At 45.9% G+C, this 24,268-nt stretch overlaps 1 protein-coding gene across 1 annotated transcript in view; it reads left to right on the forward strand.

Annotated features, from left to right (window-relative positions):
• Nucleotides 1-24,268, forward strand: part of LOC117896925 (cGMP-specific 3',5'-cyclic phosphodiesterase) — a 41,579-nt gene that overhangs the window by 5,290 nt on the left and 12,021 nt on the right. The window contains exon 3 of the mRNA XM_034805465.1: nucleotides 22,611-23,856. Coding sequence (XP_034661356.1) covers nucleotides 23,110-23,856 — 747 coding nt within the window. The 5' untranslated portion in view covers nucleotides 22,611-23,109. The remainder of the gene's footprint in view (nucleotides 1-22,610; nucleotides 23,857-24,268) is intronic.

Raw genomic sequence — 24,268 nt, forward strand, 5'->3', positions numbered from 1 at the left:
TTCGCTGGAAAAGGATTAATTAGGATTAAAAGCGTGTCGAGTGGTTGACAAAAGCCCCGAACGGTTAACCAGCAACTACAAAGAGGCCAAAAGATGAACACGCCAACGGGCAGCCATCAAAAGGGAGTAAATTTCGAATGGGTAAAAATGAACTAAAGGTGCCTCTGACTCCTGTGGCTTAATCGAGCGGCATAAATAAGTCAACCAGTTGGCCAAGCTCTGCTTGCCGGCTGCTCCCTGCTCTTTGGTGACGGGAATATCTCTCGTTTTGTGCATTGCTCATTTAATTAACATAATTCGATGCGATACTCGTTTAATTCTTGTAGAATAACTCATTTAAATGAATTCAATATAAACAACAATTTGTTTAAACACTTTTGCTGTTCTCATGTTCTGTTCTGCTGCCGATTGATCTTGCCCCCGAGCCACATTTAATTGGATAACAATTTCTGAATTGACTTAACACACTCGATTGACTCGTTCCAGTACAGTCACAGTCACAGTCACAGTCCAAGTCCCACCTTAAGCCCAATAGCTCTACAAACTTGAATTAAACCTAACTACGTTTGCGGATGGATTTCAATAAAATCAGTTTTGATATTCTGTCAAAGGTTTTAGCGTGTGTTGATCCCTTCTACATCGTTGCTAGTGATTTATGCCAATCAATAAATCAGTTTCATATCCCACGCAGCTTAGTCTCTAAGGGAAATACATATGTATATATGGATCCTATCGAGTGCGCTTTAAATTGAATTTTCCACACTCCCGTAGCTGAAATTTCACCCCCAAACTATGCCTCACTAATCTAATGAAATCATTTCCATTTCCATTTTGCTGACATTTAAGTTTTTAAGGCTCTTAAATGGGGCAAACGGCACCAGCAATGCCAACGGCAACGACAACGACAACCCTTTTTGTCGGACCCTTGTGGATGGATTCTGTCACTGGAAACTGTCGGTGATATTAGTTAATGTTATATTGCGGTCGTCCTCCATGCGGAATAGTTATTATGTAAATGGCCTATTCATTCCAGCTCCCCTGGCGGCGAAATCTCTCTTTAAAGGGTAGAGTGGCGGGTGTATTTGTTTTCCAGGATTTAAAAACTATTTTCTGTTTTAAATCTGATGTGCAAGACCCACTCATATTTATAAGTAATTAAAGGGGTACCCAAAAAAACTCCAAATGCTTGGGAAAGCGTTTAATGCTTTTGGATAAAAAAGAGGGTATTTTGTGCAAGCCGTTGAGCCGTTGATGGAAAAGTGGGCGCTTCTGTGTTTTTTTCAAGCCCAACTGCAGAACGTGGAACTCTGAACGCATTTGTTTGGCCAACAAACCGAGTGGAAAAAACTTTTAACTAAAATTCAAAAGGGAACCAAAAGCACACACACACAGGCATAAAAAACATGAAAACTATAGAAAGTGGAAATTCTGCTTGGAAATGGGTGTAGACCGTGGTAGACTTTGCTCTGGAAAATGTTGAATTGTGCTCGAGAGTAAGTTGAAAATTGTGAAATGTAAGCAAATTGTGAAGACCAGAGCCCGAGATGTGAGGAGATAAATGCGCATAGATGAAGAGCAGAATAGGCTACCCAAGCCACATAAAATCCACAGACAGACACACACAAACACACACACACAGATACAAACATACATACATACATATATGAGATGGCAGAGTGGCACCCTGCAGGTTGATGGGGATATGTTGGCATGGTGGCATCCGGTTTACCAGTCATGGGGCTTGGTGCGCAACAGTGAGCGGCAAAAGTACTCGCTGCTAAGCAAATGTATGAATATTTTATTTTGCAAATGTAACTAAATACATAGGCAACGCCGCAGGACAAGCTTTCATCTTCATTCGTGCCACACTCCGCCACTCACTCCGCCATCAAATCTGCAAAAGGACATGTGTAAAAGTGTCAATGGGTGGGTGTGGGCCATGTGCCTTGTGCCATGTGTGAGTGTTTGTCTGTTTCTGCGGTTTTGCAATTGAAGATCCACACAGTCCTGTCTTGAGTTGACTTGAGAGTCGAGAGTCGGTTTCTGTTGCTGTCGCTGTTGTGGCACATTTAAGTGCCACCAGAGTTCGTCTCTCCGTAAGCGATTCTGTTGCTTTTGCTGCTGTTTATGCTTAAAATCTATGCCACATTGGTTCGTTAGCTTCAACAGTCATGTGTTGGTTGTCATTCGCTTTTTGTTTTAAGGGTCATGTTCATGCCGCTGTTTTGTTGCGCTTTTGTTTTAGCTCCATGTATGCCTGGGCTTTTGTGTGGCAGTGAAGAGCGCTTGAGGTTGCAAATAAGCGAACAGGAAGCGATGCAGACAGACAGGCAGACAGACTTGCCGAGGACTGAGCCGCTCAGTTACAGCTAGAGCCCCCAGCTTGCTCGGCAGCAAGGCCGCTCCGCCCAGCTCTCCATGCAAATGGGACAAAAGAGCATCAGCATAAGCGGCCACAAACATATTTCCAGGAGAGTACAACAGGCAACAATGTTCATGTAATTATGCAGCCTACAGTCTACAGGCTCAGGTTGATGTTTAACTCCACTCAGGTTTATAGCTGTTCTGGCTGTGAAGGCCCTGCAGCTGACTTATTATCCCCTATCCCCTTTCCACTGCCTCATGTGTCGGAGCTGTGTGTGGGTGTTAGAACCAAACACCTGAGGCAGATGCCTCAGCCATGTCAGAGCAGAGCATAGGAAACTTTGTGCTAATTAATAACCCTAATTAAGTTGACTTAATCTGAATTGCCTTTTTTCCGGTTTTTGTGTGGATGAACTGTGCCACAAAACTTGTATTTATGTGGCATATACTTGTACTCGTACTCGTGGTCATTATTTATTTGGAACGTACTTAACAGGTCTTAAAAACAAACTCAAAGAGAGCTGCTTCAAATGCAAATGAAGTCGTTTGAATACCTGACGACGGAGGTGGAGGAGGACAAGGCAGAGAGACAGAGTAAGAGTAATGCTCTAAGGCCCCATAAATATCCGATAAGTATTCAAAGCATTCTCAAACGGGAAATCACGAGTTTCGTTGCAAAAGCGGATGATGCTCTCGAGATTGTTCGGGAGGAGAGAGACTCACTGCTGCTGCTGCTGCACACACACGTTGCGTATGACAGCAATTAAACGAGAAACCTACCCACGTCACGTATACGCCATGTGACACTAGTTTTCGTGTTTAATTACCGTTTTTATGGGCACCAATGGGCACGAAAAACGATTCGCGGGCGCTTTCGAGGGCCGGCTACAGGGACACGGCAGAAGATGACTAACGGCCAACAGCGTGGACTTCAAGGACTCGAAGGACAAGAAAAGGCGAATGCAATAAAAAGGAAATTAATTGCTTTTATGCCCGGACCAAAGGGTGGGTTGCAAATGGCCCAAATGTAAGCTTTAACAATTGGAGAAACTTTAATCGAAACAATTTGACAAGTTCAAGGTGCACGCAGGTTCAAAGTTTAAGAAATATTAGCTCTCCAAAGGCATACAGCACTTACTTGCAAACCCACTCGTACACACACAGAGAGCGCACACAAAGAACACACACAACAATAAACGTGTGCATAAATTTTCGTGCACGCAATGTGCGTTGGTGGCGGGTTGGGAGGGAACTAAAAAAAGGAATGGCGTCAGTCAAACATTTGAATAGCACGCACACACGCATATGTCTCGCACAGCGAGGACTCCTGCATAAATAACTGTGGCTTGAAGTCGAAATTATCTGTGCCTTCAAGCCAGTGATGACTGTAGCAGTACAATAGTTGTGTATATTCTGTGACGTGCTGTTGCTGCTGCTGTTTGCTTTTCCATTTCACTTTGCGCTTGTTATCGTCACTTCTCGATTCAATCAATCTTCCGTCTGTGGCAAACAACTCGTGCACGCACCGGCAGCACCCACTACGAGTGCCACTCTCAGTCAGATATATGTATATACACCCCCGGAAAAGAGTGTTGAGCCACGTGGCGTATGCGTAATGTATTGACATACGATATACATCTTGTCACTTTAAAGGAAATAGCGTTGGCGATAATTTCGGGCATTTTCTATTTGTGTGGCAGGCAAACAACGCACACAAAATATTAATCTATTAGCTGCTAATCGTTGTATGTAAATTTACCAACCTTTGGCCCGACCATCATCATCATCATCTTTGACTACAAATATTGAACATGTGTCCTTTTGCGTAGGTAGATGTAAGTCTCTGCTTGCCAAAGGACTTACTCAGGTTTCTTACAGTCTTTCACACCCAACCCCACTCCCACTGCCAGTCCCACTCTGTCTCCAAGGCAACACGAGATTTCATAGTTAGCCTGGTGGCAGAATATGTGGGAAATTCCTTTCTGCCATGTTGCTAGCCAGTTAAGAGTTCTCCTTTCTATGTAGATGGCTGGCAATCAATCTGTACAAACCGCCACAACATTAGGGCCTGGCGAATGGAACGTAAGTCATAGGAGCAGCTCACACAAACACACACGACTAAGGGGAACAGGCACTGATTTTCAACGCTGAAATAGTACGAGTAGTTTCCTTATGCTTATCCTGCCAGACCGCAATGCTTCACGCCACGCGAGCAGCCAGAGAGCTGCTTCGACTTACAAATGAGGGGAATTTAATATTCACTATTATTTTTTTGTGGCATGCCACAAAGGCGGAAGTCAGCCTTGATGTATGCTTTGAATTGTGTTGCGCTTCTGGAGCGTAACAATTGAAATTCATTTCCATATCCCTAACCCCATGCCATGCATACAACTATACTTTTAGTTGATAATATGTACCATCGCTGTGCTAGTGAACCACATAAATAGTTGACGTTGCGGTCGAATGGGCATCGGCCCGGCCAGCAGGGCGTATGAATAATATGAAGTTGCTCCACCCCTCCCCATTTGTGACCAGAATCTGACTGTGCATTCAAGCTTGTAAGTAAAACGAAAAATGTAAAGTCTATTTTGGGGCCACTGCTGACCTCAGCTCAGCTCTCTGCTCTCTGCTCACTTCAGCTCAGAATATTCAAGATGGCGCCAGTATCCAGACAGTAGCAGATGGAAAGATTTCGTTTCGGAAAAGTCATGCAAGTGAAAATGGCATCCACAACATTATTGCCTCTGCAACAGGGAGCATCGATGGAAGGGCGAAATTGTTGCCCGAGGAAATGCAAACAACTGCCAGCAGATTGTTTGTTAGTTACATTGTCGGCATCGAATGATAATATTTTCAAAGTGCATTTCACAGCAGAGCGATTCAAAGGAGCGACAGGAAGAGGGCGAGGCGAATTCAATTTATGCCACAATCAATTCAGAATACATTTAACATTGTATTCATTCTGTCTGTGCATTCTGTACAAGTATTCAACTGATTTGCGACATGTCGAGCATTTTAATTGAGTTTTTCTATCGAGGGAACGCGACTAAAATTTTCAACATGACTGAATCGGTGGGTAGTAGGGTGGCTGGCGATTGGAGCCGGAAAAGGTGGTATGCATACAATATAAAATGGCATCCATTGAAAATGTCACAGCAGCAGGAGCAAGTGGAAATGGAAATAGAAATAGAAATAGGAAACGGAATCGGAAAAACGTAAAGTAAATATGCAAAACGCGAACGTTTCATATTTTTCCAACTGCAGATGGAACGCAGGACAGCAAGCCAAAAGCTGGGACAGGGACAGGGACAACAGCCTGACAGGGATTCTCACACTCACGCCGTGTGGCACAGTGTGACAGAAGAGTGACAGCATTGTGGCATCTGATTGATATGCAGATGGTGCGTGTGCGTTTGCGTTTGCGTGTTCCCCTTTGAATATGTATGTTCAGGCCGTGGGGGGACAAAAATGAAAGCGTCCACCAGCGGACAAGTGGAAGGACAAAACTAACATAAACGCTTGACATGACAGCGTTTAACGATAGTGAGACGGATGCCACCACACAGCAGCACCACACCGATTCAGCAACTTAGCAGCACATCAAAACGACAGCTCCTTGATGTCCTCTGATGGGGAAATTCATGTCAAGCGTCGACTCGATTAATGCAAAATTATGTAATGAACCAGAAGAGAAGAGAGAGACTAGAGAGAGTCTTAATTAGAAGCCTCTTCATTTGGCTCTAAAGATTTTAATTGAAGCTTGTCACGAACCAACCAGCCAGCAGCTGCGTGCAAAGAGGGAGGGGCGTGCGTCAATCCGCTAAATGCAAATGTGATTTGTAAATACTTGAGACTGAAATTAGCGACCATTTAGCGGGGCAACACCACACTCGAGTCCAGTTTCTCGCACCTCATCTGATCACCATAAAAAATGCGAGCAAACACCGCTCACTCCCCCTTACATAATCGAGGGAATGAAAAGGGGGGAAATTATTGATTCACTTTAGAGGCAAGCTGAAGTAAGCGTTGGGCCTTTGGGGTCAGAGTTGTGCAACAAATTGCATTGCATAATGCAGTAGATACAAAAATTTTACACAAGTTCCATAGATTCTTGTAACTTTTATAAAAAGTATCTAGAAACTTTGTGCAGATCCCAATTACGGGAAGAGTTAGTTAGCAAAAGTGCAACGTGAGCTGGTAAATAGCCTTCTGCTTACGGAATTCTTCACTTAATCATCTCCTACACAGTCAGCACGGTTGGTGTGACTTTGTCAGACACCTACACAGCTCAATCTTTGCTTTCCACCTCCTTCAGACACAAATGGCCGACTGCCACCACACAGCTATTGTTGCAGCTTGCCCGTAAAAGCTTGAGCAGGAGCCAACGTTGCAAGGAATGAAATATTCGTGTTTTTTATTCCGCTGACATTTGGCAAATTTATTTGGCAAACTTTGTTCACGCTCGGGGCCCAAATTGCTCAGATGTTTTGGCAATTCGTCAAACAATTTTGGCGCAGCCCAGAGCCCGCAAGCGTGTGGCCCGCTGACATTGTTTGCACCCCAAAGGGAAGCCTGTTAGGTGTGGTGCAGCCTGCGGGGGGAGGGCATTAACACATCAGTGTTAAAATTTAACGACCTTTCCTTACACTTGAGGCCACGACAGATGCACGGCTAAAGGTCGGGCGGAGGAGGGGCGCCGAGACGCTGGGCGGCCGGAAGTTGTAAAATATCCGCCATGTGCGGAGGAGGAAGCGGAAAGACGACAGCATTTGTATGGAAAGGAAAGAGGAAACGGCTTCGAAGTACGAGAATTGTTTGTCTGTGGCTCCCAGAGCACACAGCACACAGCACAGAGCACGGAGCCCATAGCCACAGTGGCCGACGGCCGATGGCCTTATAAAAGTTATATGTCCGGACAACAAACATTTTTATCTCCCTTCGGTTTCTGACTCAAAGACATATACATACGAGATGTGTAATGAAAACGTTCCAAGGATGTTCCTTGGCTTAGCTGCAGTTTATTTCGTTTTGGATACACGTACATCATGATCTTCATCGTCATCATCATCTAAGGTTATCCACAACGAGGATGTTGGTGGGAGGTAACTGCCTCTCCATAGATTCCACTTGCCTGCTCACATTTGGTTCTGTGTATTTTTGGCCATTTTGCAACATTTTTGCAAGTTGCATACAGAATGCTGTAAGTCGAAGGCACCTGGGGCCCATGTGTCGGACAGACATTGAGTTTTATTGGGTGACATCTGGAGAGGTGCACAAAACAGCAATGTAAGTAGAAGACCAACAAGATGTGACAATCATTTGAAGGTGGAAAATATGCTACCTCGAATACCTGACTCTTGTTTGATTCATGTTCTCATAAATTCGAATGAATTACCCTGCACTTGACACTCGCTCGCATGCAAACAAAATGCATAAACATGACCATCCATAGCAAGTACTTCTACTCCTTCTCGTGCTCGTATATGGAGGTTCCAAATTCATGAACTCGCTAAAATCTGCTGGAAAAGTTGCCCGGATAGCAATAATAATTTATGCTGTAGAAAGAACTTTCCTGTGTCAGGGCGTAGGGGAGAAATACCTTCGCCACTTTGTAGCAGAAAGTAACATACTTTTGCATAAATGTGCACTAATGGAGAACAGTGTCTGTCGCGGGGAATCTCTGTGTGCATTCCTCAAATATTCATAAGGCAAACATCAAGTAATAAGATGGAAGCTTGAAGGTATTTCCAACGGCTTTCCACCTTGATGAGCTTGTCAGTGGCGCAGTTGCTGGATGGTTGCACGTTGCCTGGGGAACCACAAAATACGAGTATCCATCAACATCAACAAGTGAAGCTGTACGGAAGGAATGTAGTTTCACTTTATTAAATTTCTTACCTCTAGTTTCGTGTAACTGTCCGTGCACAATCCCCGTGCAGCTGCAACCTGCCACTAGACAAACGAAACGAAACGAAATGAAAGCGGAGACTCATACGCCCCGTGGTCCATTGTCCATGACTGTTATTTTTACCCCCTGTGCCCGTGGCTTACACGGCTCCAGCTTGTTCCTACTGCTGTTCCTGTTCATGTTCATGTAGCTGTAGCCCGTAACCAGCAGCTGGTGTTCTGCCTGTTCCTATTCCTGTCTATAGCCACACCCTTGCCCGCACGTCCCTGATTCGTTTCGCTTCCGGATTGCCATTGTAAAAGTTTTGCGCCAGTTGTGCAATACATAAGTTGTGCCATTTTAAAGCGAAGGTTGTTACAACTTGTACACGGAGTGTTTTGTAATGGATATGACAGAGGGGCACGGCCTGAAAGAATTATGAGACACGATAGGTTCCAGGACGGTAGCTGCAAGTCCCATAAAGTGGATCATGAAAGAGTTTCGTGATAGTTTCCATAAAAAGTTAAATTGATTCCATACTTAATTTCATGCCATTACAAGTTATTCTCCTTCTTTACTGCCTTTTACTTGATCGAATTGCGATGGCTTTTTATTATGCCTCTTCGAGGCATATCGAGTGGTATCCCCTGCTTAGAGCCTGGCGATAATGTTTCACATATCGAAGTTTGTGACGCGAAATAAATACATATATCTTTAATGGCTGTCAATGCTGGCGGCCCACTTCCACTGCCGCCTTCCGGCCGAGTCACGTCTGCTTCGGCCTGCGCTTACGCTTCCAGGCAATTGAGTCAGTGTCGGCACGCAGGCAGCAGGCAGCAGGCAGCTTTGGTTAATCTGCAGCCATCAAAGTGGCAAGTGTTTCTGGGAGTACGAGTGCAGGGGGTAGCAGGGGTGCCCCCAAAATTGACTGCAATTAAAAGAGCTGGACCCAGAGAATCGTCAACCTCAATTAGCCCGCATCAAGTGCGAATGAAAGTCAGTTTGCGGTGTGGTGTCCGTCCAGCTAAATGGTTTGCCTTTTTGGCCTTAAATAAAATTAATTTTCCAACGCAAGTTCCGGCCCACTGGGAAAGCGCTTTCCCAGCGCAACTCCTGTCAGGAGGGAGCGTTGTTAATGTACATTTATTTGGATTTTCACTTTTGAAAAGTTTTCTCTTGATAAATGACCGCCTGCGGCGATCTCCTGCCGACATCATAAACTATTCCTTTGATGGAAAAGGAGAAAAGGAGAGCACTCTGCTCTGCATGCCATCGGCATGCAACAGGAAATTCGCAGAAACTTTTCACTTTGGCCGAACTTTGCTTCAAAAATGTTTTCACTGCAGATTTGCCTCGCTCGCTTTTTAATTTATTTATTTAAAATATGTTTTATGTAATTTGCCCGAAAGCCAGCAGTTGAGTTTTCGTTATCCAATTGCTGGCTTTTGTTTTGCCAGCTGCAAACCACGAATATGCGAATCTCTGACCGATGATGAATAAGTTTAAAGCGAGGCAGTCTAGAGCGAGTCAAGTAGAGGCCGGGAAGCGCAGCGCACAGTTGAATTAAAGCAAACTGAATCCATTGTCACGCACATCGGACAACAAATTCTAATTCACAATTAATGCTAATAAGCAGCCGCGACTGACGGACCCATTAAAACGTGGTCAAGAGGAGGACGTGTCCGTTGTTGCCACGACTCTCGCTGCTGTTGACCCACTTAGATGCGCGCTGCCCGATAAGGGACCCCACTTTGCCACACTTAGAGAGAAAGGGAGAGAGTGCGAAACAGGCACACAGCGAGGCGATAATGACAGTGAGAGAAGTGTAGGCGATGGGGGGCAGGCCATGAAAACTTAAACAAGAATGCAAATCCACTTGACTTGATTGAAATCATAAAAACGAAAGCAGCAGCAAAAATTGCAAATGTCTGCCAACAAGTTCGCTCTTGGGGCGGAGCAGGATACAGCAGGAGGGTGGAGTGATGCCAGAAAGACAGGAAGGAAGGAAGGATGGAACGGGGATAGGGATGGGGATGGGGAACTCAAACACATGCATCAATCATGAATGTCACACACGACACAGAGCAGACACACACACGCAGAGAGAGAGGGGCAAAACTTCATAGTTGACACATTGCTCATACGCACTGTTTGCCGCCGCTGGAGTACATGTCTGGAGCATACTTTTCGGCTGCTATAAGCACACATCTCTGTGTGTAGTTGCGCCAAAGTTGGTGCAAATGATTTTCATAAATAAAATTTATGTATGCCAAAAAGAAAAGGGCACAAAGTAGCTCCGGTTAATAGTCTGCCAGGGACTGGGATCTAGGGGCCAAGACTGGGATTGGGACTGGGACTGGGGCCACACCCTCTGGGAAATGTGGGTTGGATGACAAACGTAAGTTTGTTGCATGATAAATAGCTGGCCAGAGCTGGGCAAACAAACTAACCCAGTGGCCAGCAGCCAGCTGACAGCTAAGGACAAACGTAGTTCATTGGGTTGTGGCGGTGGCGGTGTGCCAGTGGCAGTGGCAGGGGCGGTGCGGTCAGGTTCCAGTGGGAGATCCAAGTGACACACTGACTCCTGGACAAGCACACATTCGGGCTGTCTCCCCGTTGGACACATAAATTTCAAATGGCAATTGGTCAGGCCATGGCAGCCAGGCAGCACCAGATCCAATATGAAATTACACAATTGTTTACTCAGTCCCACTGAGTCACTGCCAATTTATGGGGCAGTTCTATTTGTTTGCTGATTTATGCTAATGATCCCCCGCAACAATTAACTGGCCTGCAAATCATTTTGCTCGAATGAAATTGCATTATCTTGAGGCTCCAGGTCCCACAGCGATTGCCCGCTAACAAGAAATAAACTTAACACCGAAATTTGGCTGTTTCTTTGGGACTCCTTTCCATTACTCTCCCCTCATTGGGGAATGGCTGCCAGTCGGCCATAATAATCTTTAGCATTTATTTGGCTATTAATCTCAATCAAATTTAATGTTAAGCAAAAGCCCCACCGCTCGCAGGATGTTTGTTTGTGCATTTGTTGCTTCTTGTTTGCTTTCTGGCATCTTTGCGGTTTCTTATGTTCATCTGTTCGCCTGTTCTCTCTGTTCTCTCTGTTCTGCTGTGCATTTGCTCTTTGTTTTGCGGCTAATCTGTGGCTCTTTAGTTTTATTGGCAACGCTTCAGCTTTACTTTATCAGGTCAGGCGATATGGCCAATTAATATAAAGGTTTACCCTCTTGATGACGCCTTAAAGCCGAGTGCTCCAACTGCCTCTGCTTAAAGCCAATGTTCGAGTGAGAAAATCGGGGCTGTTGGACAGTTGCCACTCGCCACAGTTGTGCCGCCCCAAGAATCATTCGCCATTCATGCAAATTTTCCTTTTCAGCTTTTTTTGAACACACACACACACACTCAGACAGCCACACAGATACACGTGCCCGGACTACAGGAAATTCTCTGCCCTACAGTTGGCCATGAAGATTGGCTTGGGGGTGGAGGGGCGTCGGGGACTTTCTTGTGCTTTGACGGTTAACATTCTTTTGGCAGAAATTGTTGCCCCGGGGCCTTGTCGACCATTAAATGAACCTTGACTTGGTATCGTCCTTGTTTTATTCCTTGTTTCTTGTTTCTTTTTGGATGTTCCTTGTCCCGGAGCTTGTCGTGGCCATGGACACCTTTTCAGTTGATTCATTCGATGGCCTCCTCCATTCTGTTGAATGTCCAATTAACGTGTTAACATGCATAAATCACGACTGTCAATTAGATTTGGGTTTCGTGTCCATCCGTTATACATACTGGCATTTATCTATATAAAAACCCAAACAGGAGCCGCCCGGAGGGAGGATCATCGTTAATGTGTCGCTCCACTCGAACACGAAACTTGGCCAACGATTAATTAATTAATTCGCTTGTTATTTCATCGTACGTGCTGCAGGGACAACTTTTTTACCCATTTCATGCAGATGGTGTCCCACATAAAGAGCCAAAATGTATCTCTATCTCCCGTATGGATTTCTTGGCAACATGCGACACTTTTTACAGATGCCATAAATTCAACACTTGCTCGGAAAAAAATCATACAAAAAAGGAATTGAGCTCCACTGCAATGGTCGTATTTTCAACTGTTTTTCCCATTTCCCACACACTTGCACGGAAATCTGGCTGCAGAATTGTCGCACTTTTTGCGACTTTTCTGGGTCTAGTTTGGGTGTCGTTTTCGCCCTGCCTTTTGGGATAATACAAAGTTACATCGAGCGAGCGAATTTAATGGGATTCTGTAACTTGGTCTCTTGGTTAAAATGGCAAACATATTTCCTTTTGGTGGAGACACAACCGATTTTCCAATTTGTGTTTCTCCTTTCGTGTGGCATGCATCAGTGAATTGTCGTAATATGGACTCGACTTTTGTATTTTCTCCTATTTCAAAATGGAAATACATATTCTACAGAGCTCGAGAATATTCTGATTCAGCATTCTAATTGACTGACTGACAGAGAAAATGTCTCTTTGCCTGATGGCTCTGCAGATTCAGCTTAAATGTGATTTTTCCTTTTGCTTAAATGGAAATTGAAATTTTTTGGGGAAATCTCATTTTAATTTTTCATTTTAAAATGATATTTGCAGAATAATATAAGGAAACCATTGCATAGAGTGGCTTTTAGTATCATTGAAATGAGTAAAATTGCTCAAACAATATTTAGCAGAGTTTTCAATTTGTTTAAAGTGCTTTCTCCAGAGCCGTATTTATATTTCTGAAATTATGCTCAAATGGAAATCAGCACTTAATCTGGCTTAAAGTGAATACAATTATTCTTTAGTTGAAGATACAGCAATCGAACTTTCATATGTATGAACACAGATACATATTTATTAATGTTTATCCATCAGATATTCCCATTCATTTATTTGAACAAGGCGCTAAAAGCTTTTACTGGTTCTTTGAGTGCTCTCCATAATGATTATATCCAATGCATTTGTGATGTACATAACCAGCCCATTACATTACCAGGACATTCGAATATACTCGAACAATTTCGTTGCTGATGAACTCTGCTGCAGTTTCGCAGTCGAAATCGCATTAAGATCGACTGGCAGAGGGTAATTTAAATACATGGCTCAGTGGAGTGTCAGGAAGTAATAAAAAAGTTTCATTAAATGAGGAGCTTATCTCGCTCCGGCCTGGAAGTGAATGAATCAATGTGTGGTATGAGTATAAGGATGAGTGGGATGAGTGTGGGAAAAGCAATTTACATTTACATCATGAACATTATAAACATTTTAGCGACAATTCAGAGCCATTATTGGTATAAAAATAGCCGGGAATAAGCGCCCAGCCAAATGGTAAATCGATAAGCGGAGCAGCCAACCAGTCAGAACCAAAAACCCCAAAGTAAGACCCGAAATCAACAATTCAATTTACACTTGGCGTCCACCATAAGTGCCCCCCCACCTCCTCGCGGAGGTGGCCCTGTCCCGAAACAGAGTGCAACACTACGTAATCCGATGAAGAGGCAGCAGCCGAAGCAAACAGCGAAGCGAGCAGCGAGTGGCAGCCAGCAAAAGCAAAATGTCAGTTCCGAGTGGGTGGTTGGTGTGGTGGCCCAAGTGTTTAATTAATGAAAAACTACAGCCACTTGCCACTTAGGGGCCTGCCGCACCACCAAGGCTCCCTCGTGAGAGGCAGTAAGCCCAAAGTTTTGTGGCATAAGCTAAAACAGCATTTAGCGGCCGAAAGTTCAGGGGGCACAAGAGCGAATGAACAAAAAAAACTTTCCAATTTGAACTGCGACGAACAATGGAAGAGGAGAAAGAGAAAGCATTTCATTATGCTGGCATAAAATTAAGTATTTATGAGGCACGAGTGTGCTCGCATCCCAACCATCCCAATTGCCAAACCCAAACGCAAACCCCGTGCCACGCGCCGTATGAGTAATGCCACAAATCGGCAAAAGAAAAATGTTTTATTCAAATGTTCTGGAAAAAGGGAGAAAGTGGTTTAGGGGGGGCAGAGGAGGAGACTTTAATTAGTTTGCAACACTGCGGTCAAGTTGGGGCACACAACAATTCGTTGCGGTTCTGCCGCCGTGTCCTGCGCTGTGTCCTTTTCCCGCTTTGACCGCAGTTGTTGCGGTTCCCAGGAACAGGTTCACTCATAGATGGCCCCTTGGCTGACACGCTAATGGCATTTCAATGTCCATAGCCCAGGGGTTGAATCACTGCGGCATTGATTGAATGAATATGAATACATACGAGAATATGTTTTGGTCGTACATATGTGGAGTTGCATGAGAACAACGCTCATGATTGCTCTCCAATTTGAAAGATCTTTCCGATGAAAGCACCTTTTGTTTTGCTCACTTAATTGCTCACTTGATTCTGGCCAGTGGCCATCCATTCATCGCTCGTTGGCCAGAGACAATGGCCAGGAATTAGGGTCAAGTCAGCCGTAAAACTGCAGCTGCCACAACAAGATTATCGTCAGGGGCTCATCCACCAGGTAGCAGCCACACACTCGGTTGGACACACACATTCAGGTCATCCTTGCTCTGGCTCTCTCTCTGTCTCTCTCTCTCGAATCAGTTTAAATTTAATTTGAGCTTTGATTGCATTCAGTGACTGCAAGCAGGAGCGAACGAACGATTTAGTTTTCATTTTGGAAGGGATTTGGTTAGCAGAAAGGTTAGCCATGAGCTGAGGTCGTGACGGCAGCATTTGGTCATTCATGAAAATCACAGCAGGGCGCCTCTCTTTTTTCCCATTGTTTCTGCTGAGTCAGGACTCGAATAAAAGATCAAAGTTTTGCAACGGAGTGGGGCACATATCGTACGTCCAAGGATAAATTTGCTTCATGTGAAAAATGACAACCGTTGACTGCCTTTGATTTGGTTTACATCCATGTCCTTGCCCTGCCGCAGTGTCGATGTCTTTGTCCGACTCGGAGTCCTATCCCAATTGTGTGGGCTGAATATTAATGCGAATCGACAGCCAGAGAGAATGACTTTCTTTCTTTTGTTTGATGTCAAGCAATTAATATGCTTTATGTCCTGTCATATTTTCTGCGACAGATTGTTTTTTGTGAAGCCTCTTTCTCTGTGTTCTGTATTCCATTTAAGTGAAGCCTGTTCATTCCAGTTTGTATTTGAACATTGACATTGGCGTGGATATCCTTTGGAAGATTGCCTCTGAAAGTTTCGCCTAATCAAATTGATGGCAAATTTACAATTTGCCGCAACTCCTTTGGTGGGGATAAACTTTTAACTGCTGCATAAAACAATTTATTATTCAATATTTGTGTTGGCCAAAGTTTTAATTAGAAAGTTGGCTAGTCCGTTAGCCAGCCGCTAAATTGGTATCCCTGACTAGAATTGAAATTCATCTCAGCCTCGCCACAAGCACAAGCTAATTAAAGTTGAAAATTATTATAATGACGGGGCGCAGGAGCAGGCCCGGGATCTGATCGGGGCACAAGTGTGTGCTTAATCAATCAATGCAATCAAGCATAAATTGTCTTAAAACAAAGCCCCGGACACGGAACCGGGACAGAGACCGAGACCGAGACCGGGCAAAATATTGTGATGCCATTAAGAACAACTGTCAATAGACTGGGGGAGGCTGCCATGGGGGTGGCTGTTGGGGGTTCTGAGGTGTGGAGTGTACCGTGGGGCAAGTAGAGCGAACGGAAACGGAAGCAGCTGCACCGCCCACCCGCCAACACACAAAAGCCAAAGCCAATGCCACTTAAGCTTGAGCAAACACAAATGCCAGAGTGTTGGCATGCCACTCTCCCTGCACCTCTCCCACTTCTACCTCTGGGGCAGACTTCTCCATGTGACAGTCTCGAGGCCATCAAACGATAGGAACGTTAGAGGAGCATCATCCAGCATCTTCATTCCGCTCTCCCACGCACTCATCCTTGTGTTCTGTCCTGTCCTGTCCTAACCTATCCTGTCGTGTCGTGTGTTATCAAATTATGCAGGAACGTTATTATTATTGCGGCTTGTTTCGTGTTTCGTTGGCATTTTCCATGAAGGCAAGATGAAGCAACAAACAACATGAGGAGCCCAGCCAGCCCAACACCGGGGGGCAGCAGACAAAGTGGCATTAAATTGCCTCTTCAAGCCGAGAGCCCGAAAACCTCAACGCAAAATGTCGTCTGCGTGTGTCACTCGATCCACACGAGAATTAAATCAAATTCACACCAATCTCTGCTATAAAATGTTCAAAATCTTATTTAAACTGTTGGAAACGGTTCGACAGATGATCTGTGTTTATTTTCTCAGTAGATTCCATCTTATTGTGCTCTTGGTTACTTTCTTATCCTAAAGGATACCCCACTCTGCTGGATAAACCAGTCTCTCCCTCTGTTCCCTGTCCGTTCCCTTTTTAGTTATAAGAAAGGAAGCAATTCCTTGAATCTACAAATCCAACAAGCCTCTCCTGCCCACAACTTACTTTGCCACTCGAGGTGGCAAGTCGTCCACAAAGACCGCTGGTCCTGCCACAGGACACAGTGAACCAAGTGGCGGCCATGTCACTTTACTCTCCTCTGGCTGCACGGACACGGGCCTGAGCCGCTGCTGCATTATTCTGTCAGAGGACTACTATTTTCAGTCAACATTCTTGACATTTATGCGCCTTGCCCTGTTGCAGAAGCAGGACAGTCGAGAGGTCCTGTCAGAAGGGACTTACTCTCACTCTCGGAGCGCCTGGTATTTCATCTCGGAAGTGCGCTCGTCTAGCTCTAGGAGAATGCTGCAAGTTAAGTGGTAAATTGGTTATTGTGTAGCATTAATGGACGGACGCTGCAAGAGACCACAAGCCTCTGGCTCTGGCTCTGGCTCTGTATCCGACTCTGCCTCTGGCTCTGGCTCTTGCTTTGGCTTCCCTTTCCAGCTCTGCTCGTGATCGTGGTAATTGTTCTGGTTCTTGTTATGGTTATGGTCCATGCTCTGGCATCCTCTGTTGAATGTCTTTTAATTAAAGGCAGATGCCCCACAGCATCATCTCTGACTTGACTCGACGCCACTTTACTCTCGGCAATTGTCTCCGGGCGCCAAAAGTTTTTCAATTATTTTGCTTTGACAAGATTACTGCTGCACCATGGAACAAAAAAACTGTGCAAATTCCTCTTACCGGCGACAAATATTAATGATGTTTTTGTGGGTGTTGAATCGACTTGCATTCCGTGGCTGCTGCTGCTGCTGCTGTTGACACTTTTCTGAGACTTTTTCCATGGCTAACCGCTGAAATTTCCATTTCAATTTCCATCCAGGAATGTTCGGTTGAGTGTCGGCTGTGGCCAGTCATCGAATCGAATTTAAATTGAATTTTATGGTTCTTTTACATACGGCCAGCAAAAGTGTTAGACGCTTGAGGGTTTCAGAGGATTATAAGGATTTAAATTGAACTTTCAACTGAATAAATATTGCCTTAACTGGGCTTATGAATATTGAACGCAGCAAACAAATGTGTGCGTGAAACTCATATTTAAGTAAATATTTGATTTCAATTGAAATAAACATAAGCGAAGCCAATCAGAGCAAATCAACATGAAGGGACTTTTTGGTCTGGATTGAGGATTATTTCTTTTGTCGTATTTGTAGCCCGTGTAAAGCTGAAACTGCATCGTCCTTCTATTGGCTTGCTGCAGTCTACCAATCTGTCAGGACAAACACACACACAGATCCTTTACATTAGCCTTGATTGAGTTTCGAACTAGAGTTTGATGGGAATTTGCAATTGGAAAATGCCTGACGATGGCCAGGCCATGAAAAATACTTCCCCCATTTGCATGGATACCCGTAGAGAAAACATTTCAGACGAAAATGTTGCCACAGAGGAGATTTTCAGACAGACAGACAGAGAGAGAGAGAGAGAGAGAGAGTGGCGTGGCAGCCATTGAGTGCACATTGTCATGGCATTCACATTCCCATTTCTCCCCCTTTGCGGCCTGGCAGGTAAACCTTTTAGCTAAAACCGAATACGACTTGCACGAGTCCCCGCATTCGTACGCATACAAGAATGAAGATACAATTGCAATTCTAGGATTACATGCCGAAGTCCTCTCCCATATCAGACTCAGCCTGCAGACGGCTGTCAGGATTGGGCGTGTCCTTCGGTGCGTTTTGTGTTACAGGGCTTAAGGCCACAATCTTCATCTTGGCCCTGGCTGCAATTATGCCCCGAAATTTGTGCAATTATTATGCAACAAGTACAAAGTATTGTCTCGGGAAATGTTCAGCAGGCTGTGCGAAGGAAGGGCGTGTCGGGGCATGTCATGTTCTTGGGGGAAATGTAAAATTTGAATTACCGCAGAAGCGGAGGAAAGGACTTGATGTCAGCAGCAGGCCACACACTGCAAGCTCCCTCTCTCTATCTCTCTCTCTCTCTCTCTCTCTCTCTTTCTCCTTGAACACATTTTCCACTTTGAAGCCAAAAAGGCAAAACGTCTTTTGGGAGCCGACGCCACACCACCGTCAGCAGCAGGCAGGCGGCAAGGCAGTTAGGCAGCAGGCAGGCGTCGTTGAAAGCTTATAAAGTGCAACAGCATTGCGGTAGAGGCTGCTTCTGCCTGCTACGTGACTGCCCTGCCAATGCACAACAGAAGCGGGAGGTGCCAGAGGAAGGTGGCGTGGTGTGCGGTGGTGTGTGGTGTGGTGCCAACCGCTAAGCGCTGCTGATGAAGTCGCGTCCAAAATGCAGCGTTGCAGTTTGCCAAATTGAAAACATGAAACTAAAGGTGCTGACACGGCCAGCTCAGCGACAAAGCAACAAAGCTATGAACTAGCCGCAAAGTTAATTTACCCGAGCAGAAGGAGGTGTTCCGTGTCCCCAACCGTCCTCCCCTCTCTGGTTGCCATCGTTGCACGCACATCATGTAATCGACACTTCCGCTTGCAAAATGGCGCGCACACACTCGGCACACACACAATGTGTGGGTGGGATGGGGCGCCCCGAGGCGACGCGTCGGCCACTAATTCTGTAATTTCAAACGTGCCGCCCAAGTGCACAACTACAAAGTCCATAGCCCCCGACGTCTATTTATGGTCAGCATGGGGTGGGGCAGTGGGAGTGGCTGTGGCAGGTGTTGCAACCGCAGGCTCTGTGCCTTCGTCATTTGCATGTCCCTGAGTGAACGGCTAATGACGTGGCGACTTCATCTCTCCTGCCACGGACACGAACACGAACACAAACACAAACACAAACACGCTTGTGGTGCACTTTAATTAAAAATAACTACAACTGCAGAAGTACACACACAATTTTTAATTAAGAGAAATATGAGTAGAGCTCTCGCCTCTCTCTCTCTCTCTCTCCCTTTGATTGCGCGATTCGCAGGTTGCAATTTTAAATAAATATTTTAGCATTACATTTGGGTGTCGGAAACTCTGTCGCTAATTAGTTTGTTGTGCGTGGTGCCTGGTGCGTGGGATGCTGCTGGTGCTGCTGCTGCCGTGATTGCTGTTACACTTTATCCTTAATGAAATCCTCTACTGGATAGCCCCCCACTCGAGCGACCATTCAACCCTCATCTCTCATCCATAAATATGGAGGGGCAATCCCGCATGAGGCTAGCGGCTTTCCTCCATTTTGTATGCCCATGATGGACGCGATTTCCGCTGCTCATTTCCGTTTTGATGTGCGTGACCTGCTGCACGGAACAGGGAACACGGAACAGCATACATGCTGTAAGCACCCCACCACTCGAACAGCATTTGCCCCGCACACTAATTACTGCTGTCTGTATTAGGGAACCGTCTATCTACTCGGCTCTTCTGGCTCCCACCCCCCTCTATGGAAATTATGCAAATGTTGACTTGCCTGACGGACAGGCATTGTCCCGACCCCGCAGAGAGAAGGGAACGGGAGGTGGATGCAAATGGTTGGTGGGAGCTCATTGAGCCGCTTTGCGGCAGCTAAACGCTTTGGCAAATGCATCATTTGCATGGCTTTAATTGCATCTAATTGTTTGCGTTTTAGCCAGAGGCAGAGAGTTATTTGCATTGTGCATGAAGTTGTGGGAAATTCCCACATGGCACGGCATCCACACTCATCCCCTACCTTTCACATCCCCGCGATTACTCACTCGTAAATGGTATGTTGGAGTCATGTACTGTCGTGACTCTCGTACTCGTACTCGTATTCGTGCAATTTCCGGCCAAGTTGGTCATGAATTATACATGAAATCGCAGTCTACTTTGTTGATGAAAGAAATGTAAGCTGTTTTTTCTGACGGTGTGCCTTGTTAATAGAATTTTAATGATGCTTTGATGTTCATTAAGAATGCTTCTGATTCAATCAGAGTCTTTTGATTGATTGTGTAAGCAAGAACAATGCATTAGAGTGCTCCGAGTTACATTTGCAATTGATTGAAGTACTTTGAGGCAGTGCGAATCCTGATTCAAGGAACACATTTCAAATACACTTACATCCCGATTCACTGGCAGTCTCGAATTCACTTGTAAATTCCATTTGCCGCAACATTTTATCTAGTTAATTCCACTGCATAATTCCCCTGTGGCCCTGTCCGCTCATTTAAGCTGAAAATCTCAGTTGTTTCGAGTTTCCAACTTAATTTTCGATTTATGGCAGCCAAAAGTGCAGCCTTCCCCTTCGACTACGGGCTACAAAAACAAACAAAAAATTTGTTAACCAAAGTGCGCATTAAACTCTTAATCTTTAGTGTTGACATTAAATTTACAATAGCAACTAAGCGAAGTTGCGAGAGAGATCCATGACCCAGGCACCAGGGCCACACCCACACAGACGCCCGCAAAAAGCTGGCGCGAACAAAGTAATTTCCACACACACACACGCACACACAGAGAGAGAGAGAGAGAGTGGAGTTCAGGAATTTATTACCCAATTTGAAATTGCAAACGAGTGCGTGATAAAGTCCTGGGATGTAGCTGCTAGGGTGCTGCCTCTTGCCTTTTGCCTTTTGCCGTCATGGTTGTTGCTCTTAGTCTTGTGTTTTATTCAAAACGCCATTGTTTATGCTCGGCAGGGAGCAGGAGGCGGGGGAGGGGCAGAGCTGAGTAGAGCAGAGCAAACAAGTGCAGGTTGCATGCAACGTCAGTGGCGGTCAAGGTGCCCAACTGCAAACAAAGGACAATGGCAGGACACCATCGGAATATCCAAGCCAAGACACACACACAAAAGAATGATAGAGTCTCAGTCTCAGTCTCGACAATAATATACCCAGTTGCACAGTGGAGAAAGAGTTCTCTCGAAGAGTTAAGAGTCGTTTTGGGATGCAATGAGGCGAAAGGGAACATTTTCATTGCCACACTCAGGAGCTGCAGTAGCTGACTGTGTTGCCCAAATGAGCACACACGCAGCATACCCTACAGTTAGGTGGTATAATAGCCAGTGACTGGCAGGTTAAAAGTCAAAAGTGTTGGCACACTTTGGAGCTGGCTTATGACTAGCGGATCTGGGATGGGATTGGATACTGTGGATACTGGGGCATGGCATTCTTAATGGTTTGACGCTTGTGCCAGTCAATGCTGATGTAGGTGCGAGTGCGGGTGGATGCTGCAGCGTGCGGCACGTGGCAAATGCCGAAAGTGATTCCATGCAAATGTCGAGGGCCATTTCAATGCAAATTCGCATGAATGGCAACGTTGTTTCACTCTCCGCGATACCGCACCGCACCTCACCGCATTTTCATTTTAAATATTTTGCGCTCCACTCTGCTCGGAAAATGCAGTCGTGGCTCTCGATTCCCATTTGCATTTGACGTCAGCATGGAATCCTCATCCTCACCTTTGCCACAGGCTTTCCTTTCACCCGCCCATTGGGGTCATAAATTTGTGTCCCATTCAAAGATTTAAATATATATTTCCATTCCGCATTTTGGGTCGAGATTTTCAAGAGATTCAGCGAATTTATTGCCCCGCAAATAAATTCCATTCGAAAGAGTTTTGCGAATTGAAAGAGCATCTTAAATCTATAGAAAATTTGTGAAAGGAAGGCTCTCGGATTGAAATGGGATTGAGCAATGAATGTTTATTGCTTGCATATCCGAGAGTCTTCTGAAAGGCTCCCAAAAATTGTCATCATTTCATTAGTAATCCCATCAGGAAAACCCCTGGAAAACTTTCAAGCAAGACATTAATTTTTAAGCAGCTGATAGGAGAGTCCTCGCTGGTCGCCACCCTCAGCTAATGGCTGAGGGTTGAAGGCCGTCTAGAATTTCGAAGCGATTCCCCTAATAGCAGCCGGCCATTAGACTCAAGTGGCAATGTGGCAAAGTTGCGTCTAAACTTTCCATTTTGTTCCATTTGACTAGCAACTAATCCGCCATCAAATACTAACTTTTTCTCTTGTTCCTTCTTCGTTGCAGGCTGGAAGCCGTAGACACTGGAGGCAGTCTCTGGACAAGGAGCGAGGATTAACTTCTACACTAGGAGAAGGAGGAGAAGGAGAGGAGCGTGTATTTTTTAAGGCCATCAAAATACAAACAAAAGGGCCACGCCACGCCACGCCACACCCAAAGAGGACAAAAGGCTGGGGCAAACGTGCGTGAAGTGAAATCTGGAGGCTAACCAGGCGATGAGACTGAGGCTGGTCCATCAATTACCCCCAGCCAGCACTCACCTGCCCTCCCGAGTTGTCCATTAAAACTAAAGTGGAGGATTGGAGCAGGCAACAACAGGTTGCCTTGGGGGTCGTCACATAAATCCCGCCACTGAATCGGACCCCGTGCCCACATAAGTGGGCGCCGACGAGTACGTGACTCAATCAGCCCACGCAGCAGGAGCAGCCAGGAGCAGCTGAGGCCACAGGAGCCCTCGCGGCTCATCGCTAACGAGGCGACATCCTGGCCATTTCGCAATGATTTCATGCACGAGCTCGGCCACCGACGAACACCACTGAGCAGCAGCAGCAGCAGCAGCAGCATCAGCATCCGCAGCAGCAACATGACAGATGTGTCAGCGGCAGCTGGCGGCGCCACAGCTCCGGCGGAGACCGCCACCGCCGCCGCCACGTCGTCGTCAGCATCCAAACCGCTGACCAATGGCGCCAATAAGACGTCAACGGCCATGGCAACGCCAACGGCAACGCCAACAGCAGCTGCCGCAGCAGCAGGAACGGCAGAGGCAGGAGCAGCAGCAGCAGCTATCGCCTCGGTGGCCAGCACAAGCAATCAGGTCAAGTTGGAGCACCACCACCACCGGCAGAGCCATAACAATCGGCCAGTGGCACCGTACCCGCCTGTGCCCGCCGCCAAACCCTCTCCCGAAAGCAAATCCAAGTCTAGACCTCGCGAAATGGAGGCCGCCTCGAGGCCAACACCTGTGAAGAGTTCCATCATCAGTCCCGGCATCAGCATTCACACCCAAACGATACCGCAGGAGAAGAGCAGCGTCAAGCCGGGCACGTCCTCCGCCCAGCAGGATGTCGATGAGGTGGCGCGTCTCTTCGAGGAGAAGCCGGAGGCCTTTGAGAAGTGGCTGACGGAGCGGGCGCCACCAGAGGCACTCAGCCGATTGCAGGAGTTCATCGAGAGCCGGAAACCGCTGAAGCGGCCTTCGGTTACCTCGGATCTCTTCCAGCAATGGATGTCCTCCTCGCCCACAGTGCAGCAGGTGAGTCAAGCCAGAAAAGCTGCTGACTAGAGAGTCCTGAAGTTTCTTTGTGTGTATGTAATGAAAGTCTACAATGGTTTAATGCAAACTTTTGGCCAAGACTTAGTTCCGATTCACGCAACACAGTGGCCGGCAGCGGATGCCCAAAAAACTTGAATGAAAGTTGTCTTAGCACTTGTTCCATTGCAAATTAGTTTTCGTGGCAAGAACGCATCGGATTGCTCTGCCACTCCACCTTCTCCTCTCTTCGCTCACAGCCATCTCATTCATTCATTCGAGCCATCAGACCCATCTCCGTCTCTTCTGTGAACCAAAATGTTGGCAAGTGCAAATGCAGAGCCAAGTGGCAATGGAAATGGCAATGGCAATTGCACAGTCCGTCCGCCCAGGCACTCAACTATCTCCCAGACAC

The sequence above is a fragment of the Drosophila subobscura genome, chromosome O (genome assembly GCF_008121235.1).
Source record: "Drosophila subobscura isolate 14011-0131.10 chromosome O, UCBerk_Dsub_1.0, whole genome shotgun sequence".
Taxonomy (NCBI): Eukaryota; Metazoa; Arthropoda; class Insecta; order Diptera; family Drosophilidae; genus Drosophila; species Drosophila subobscura.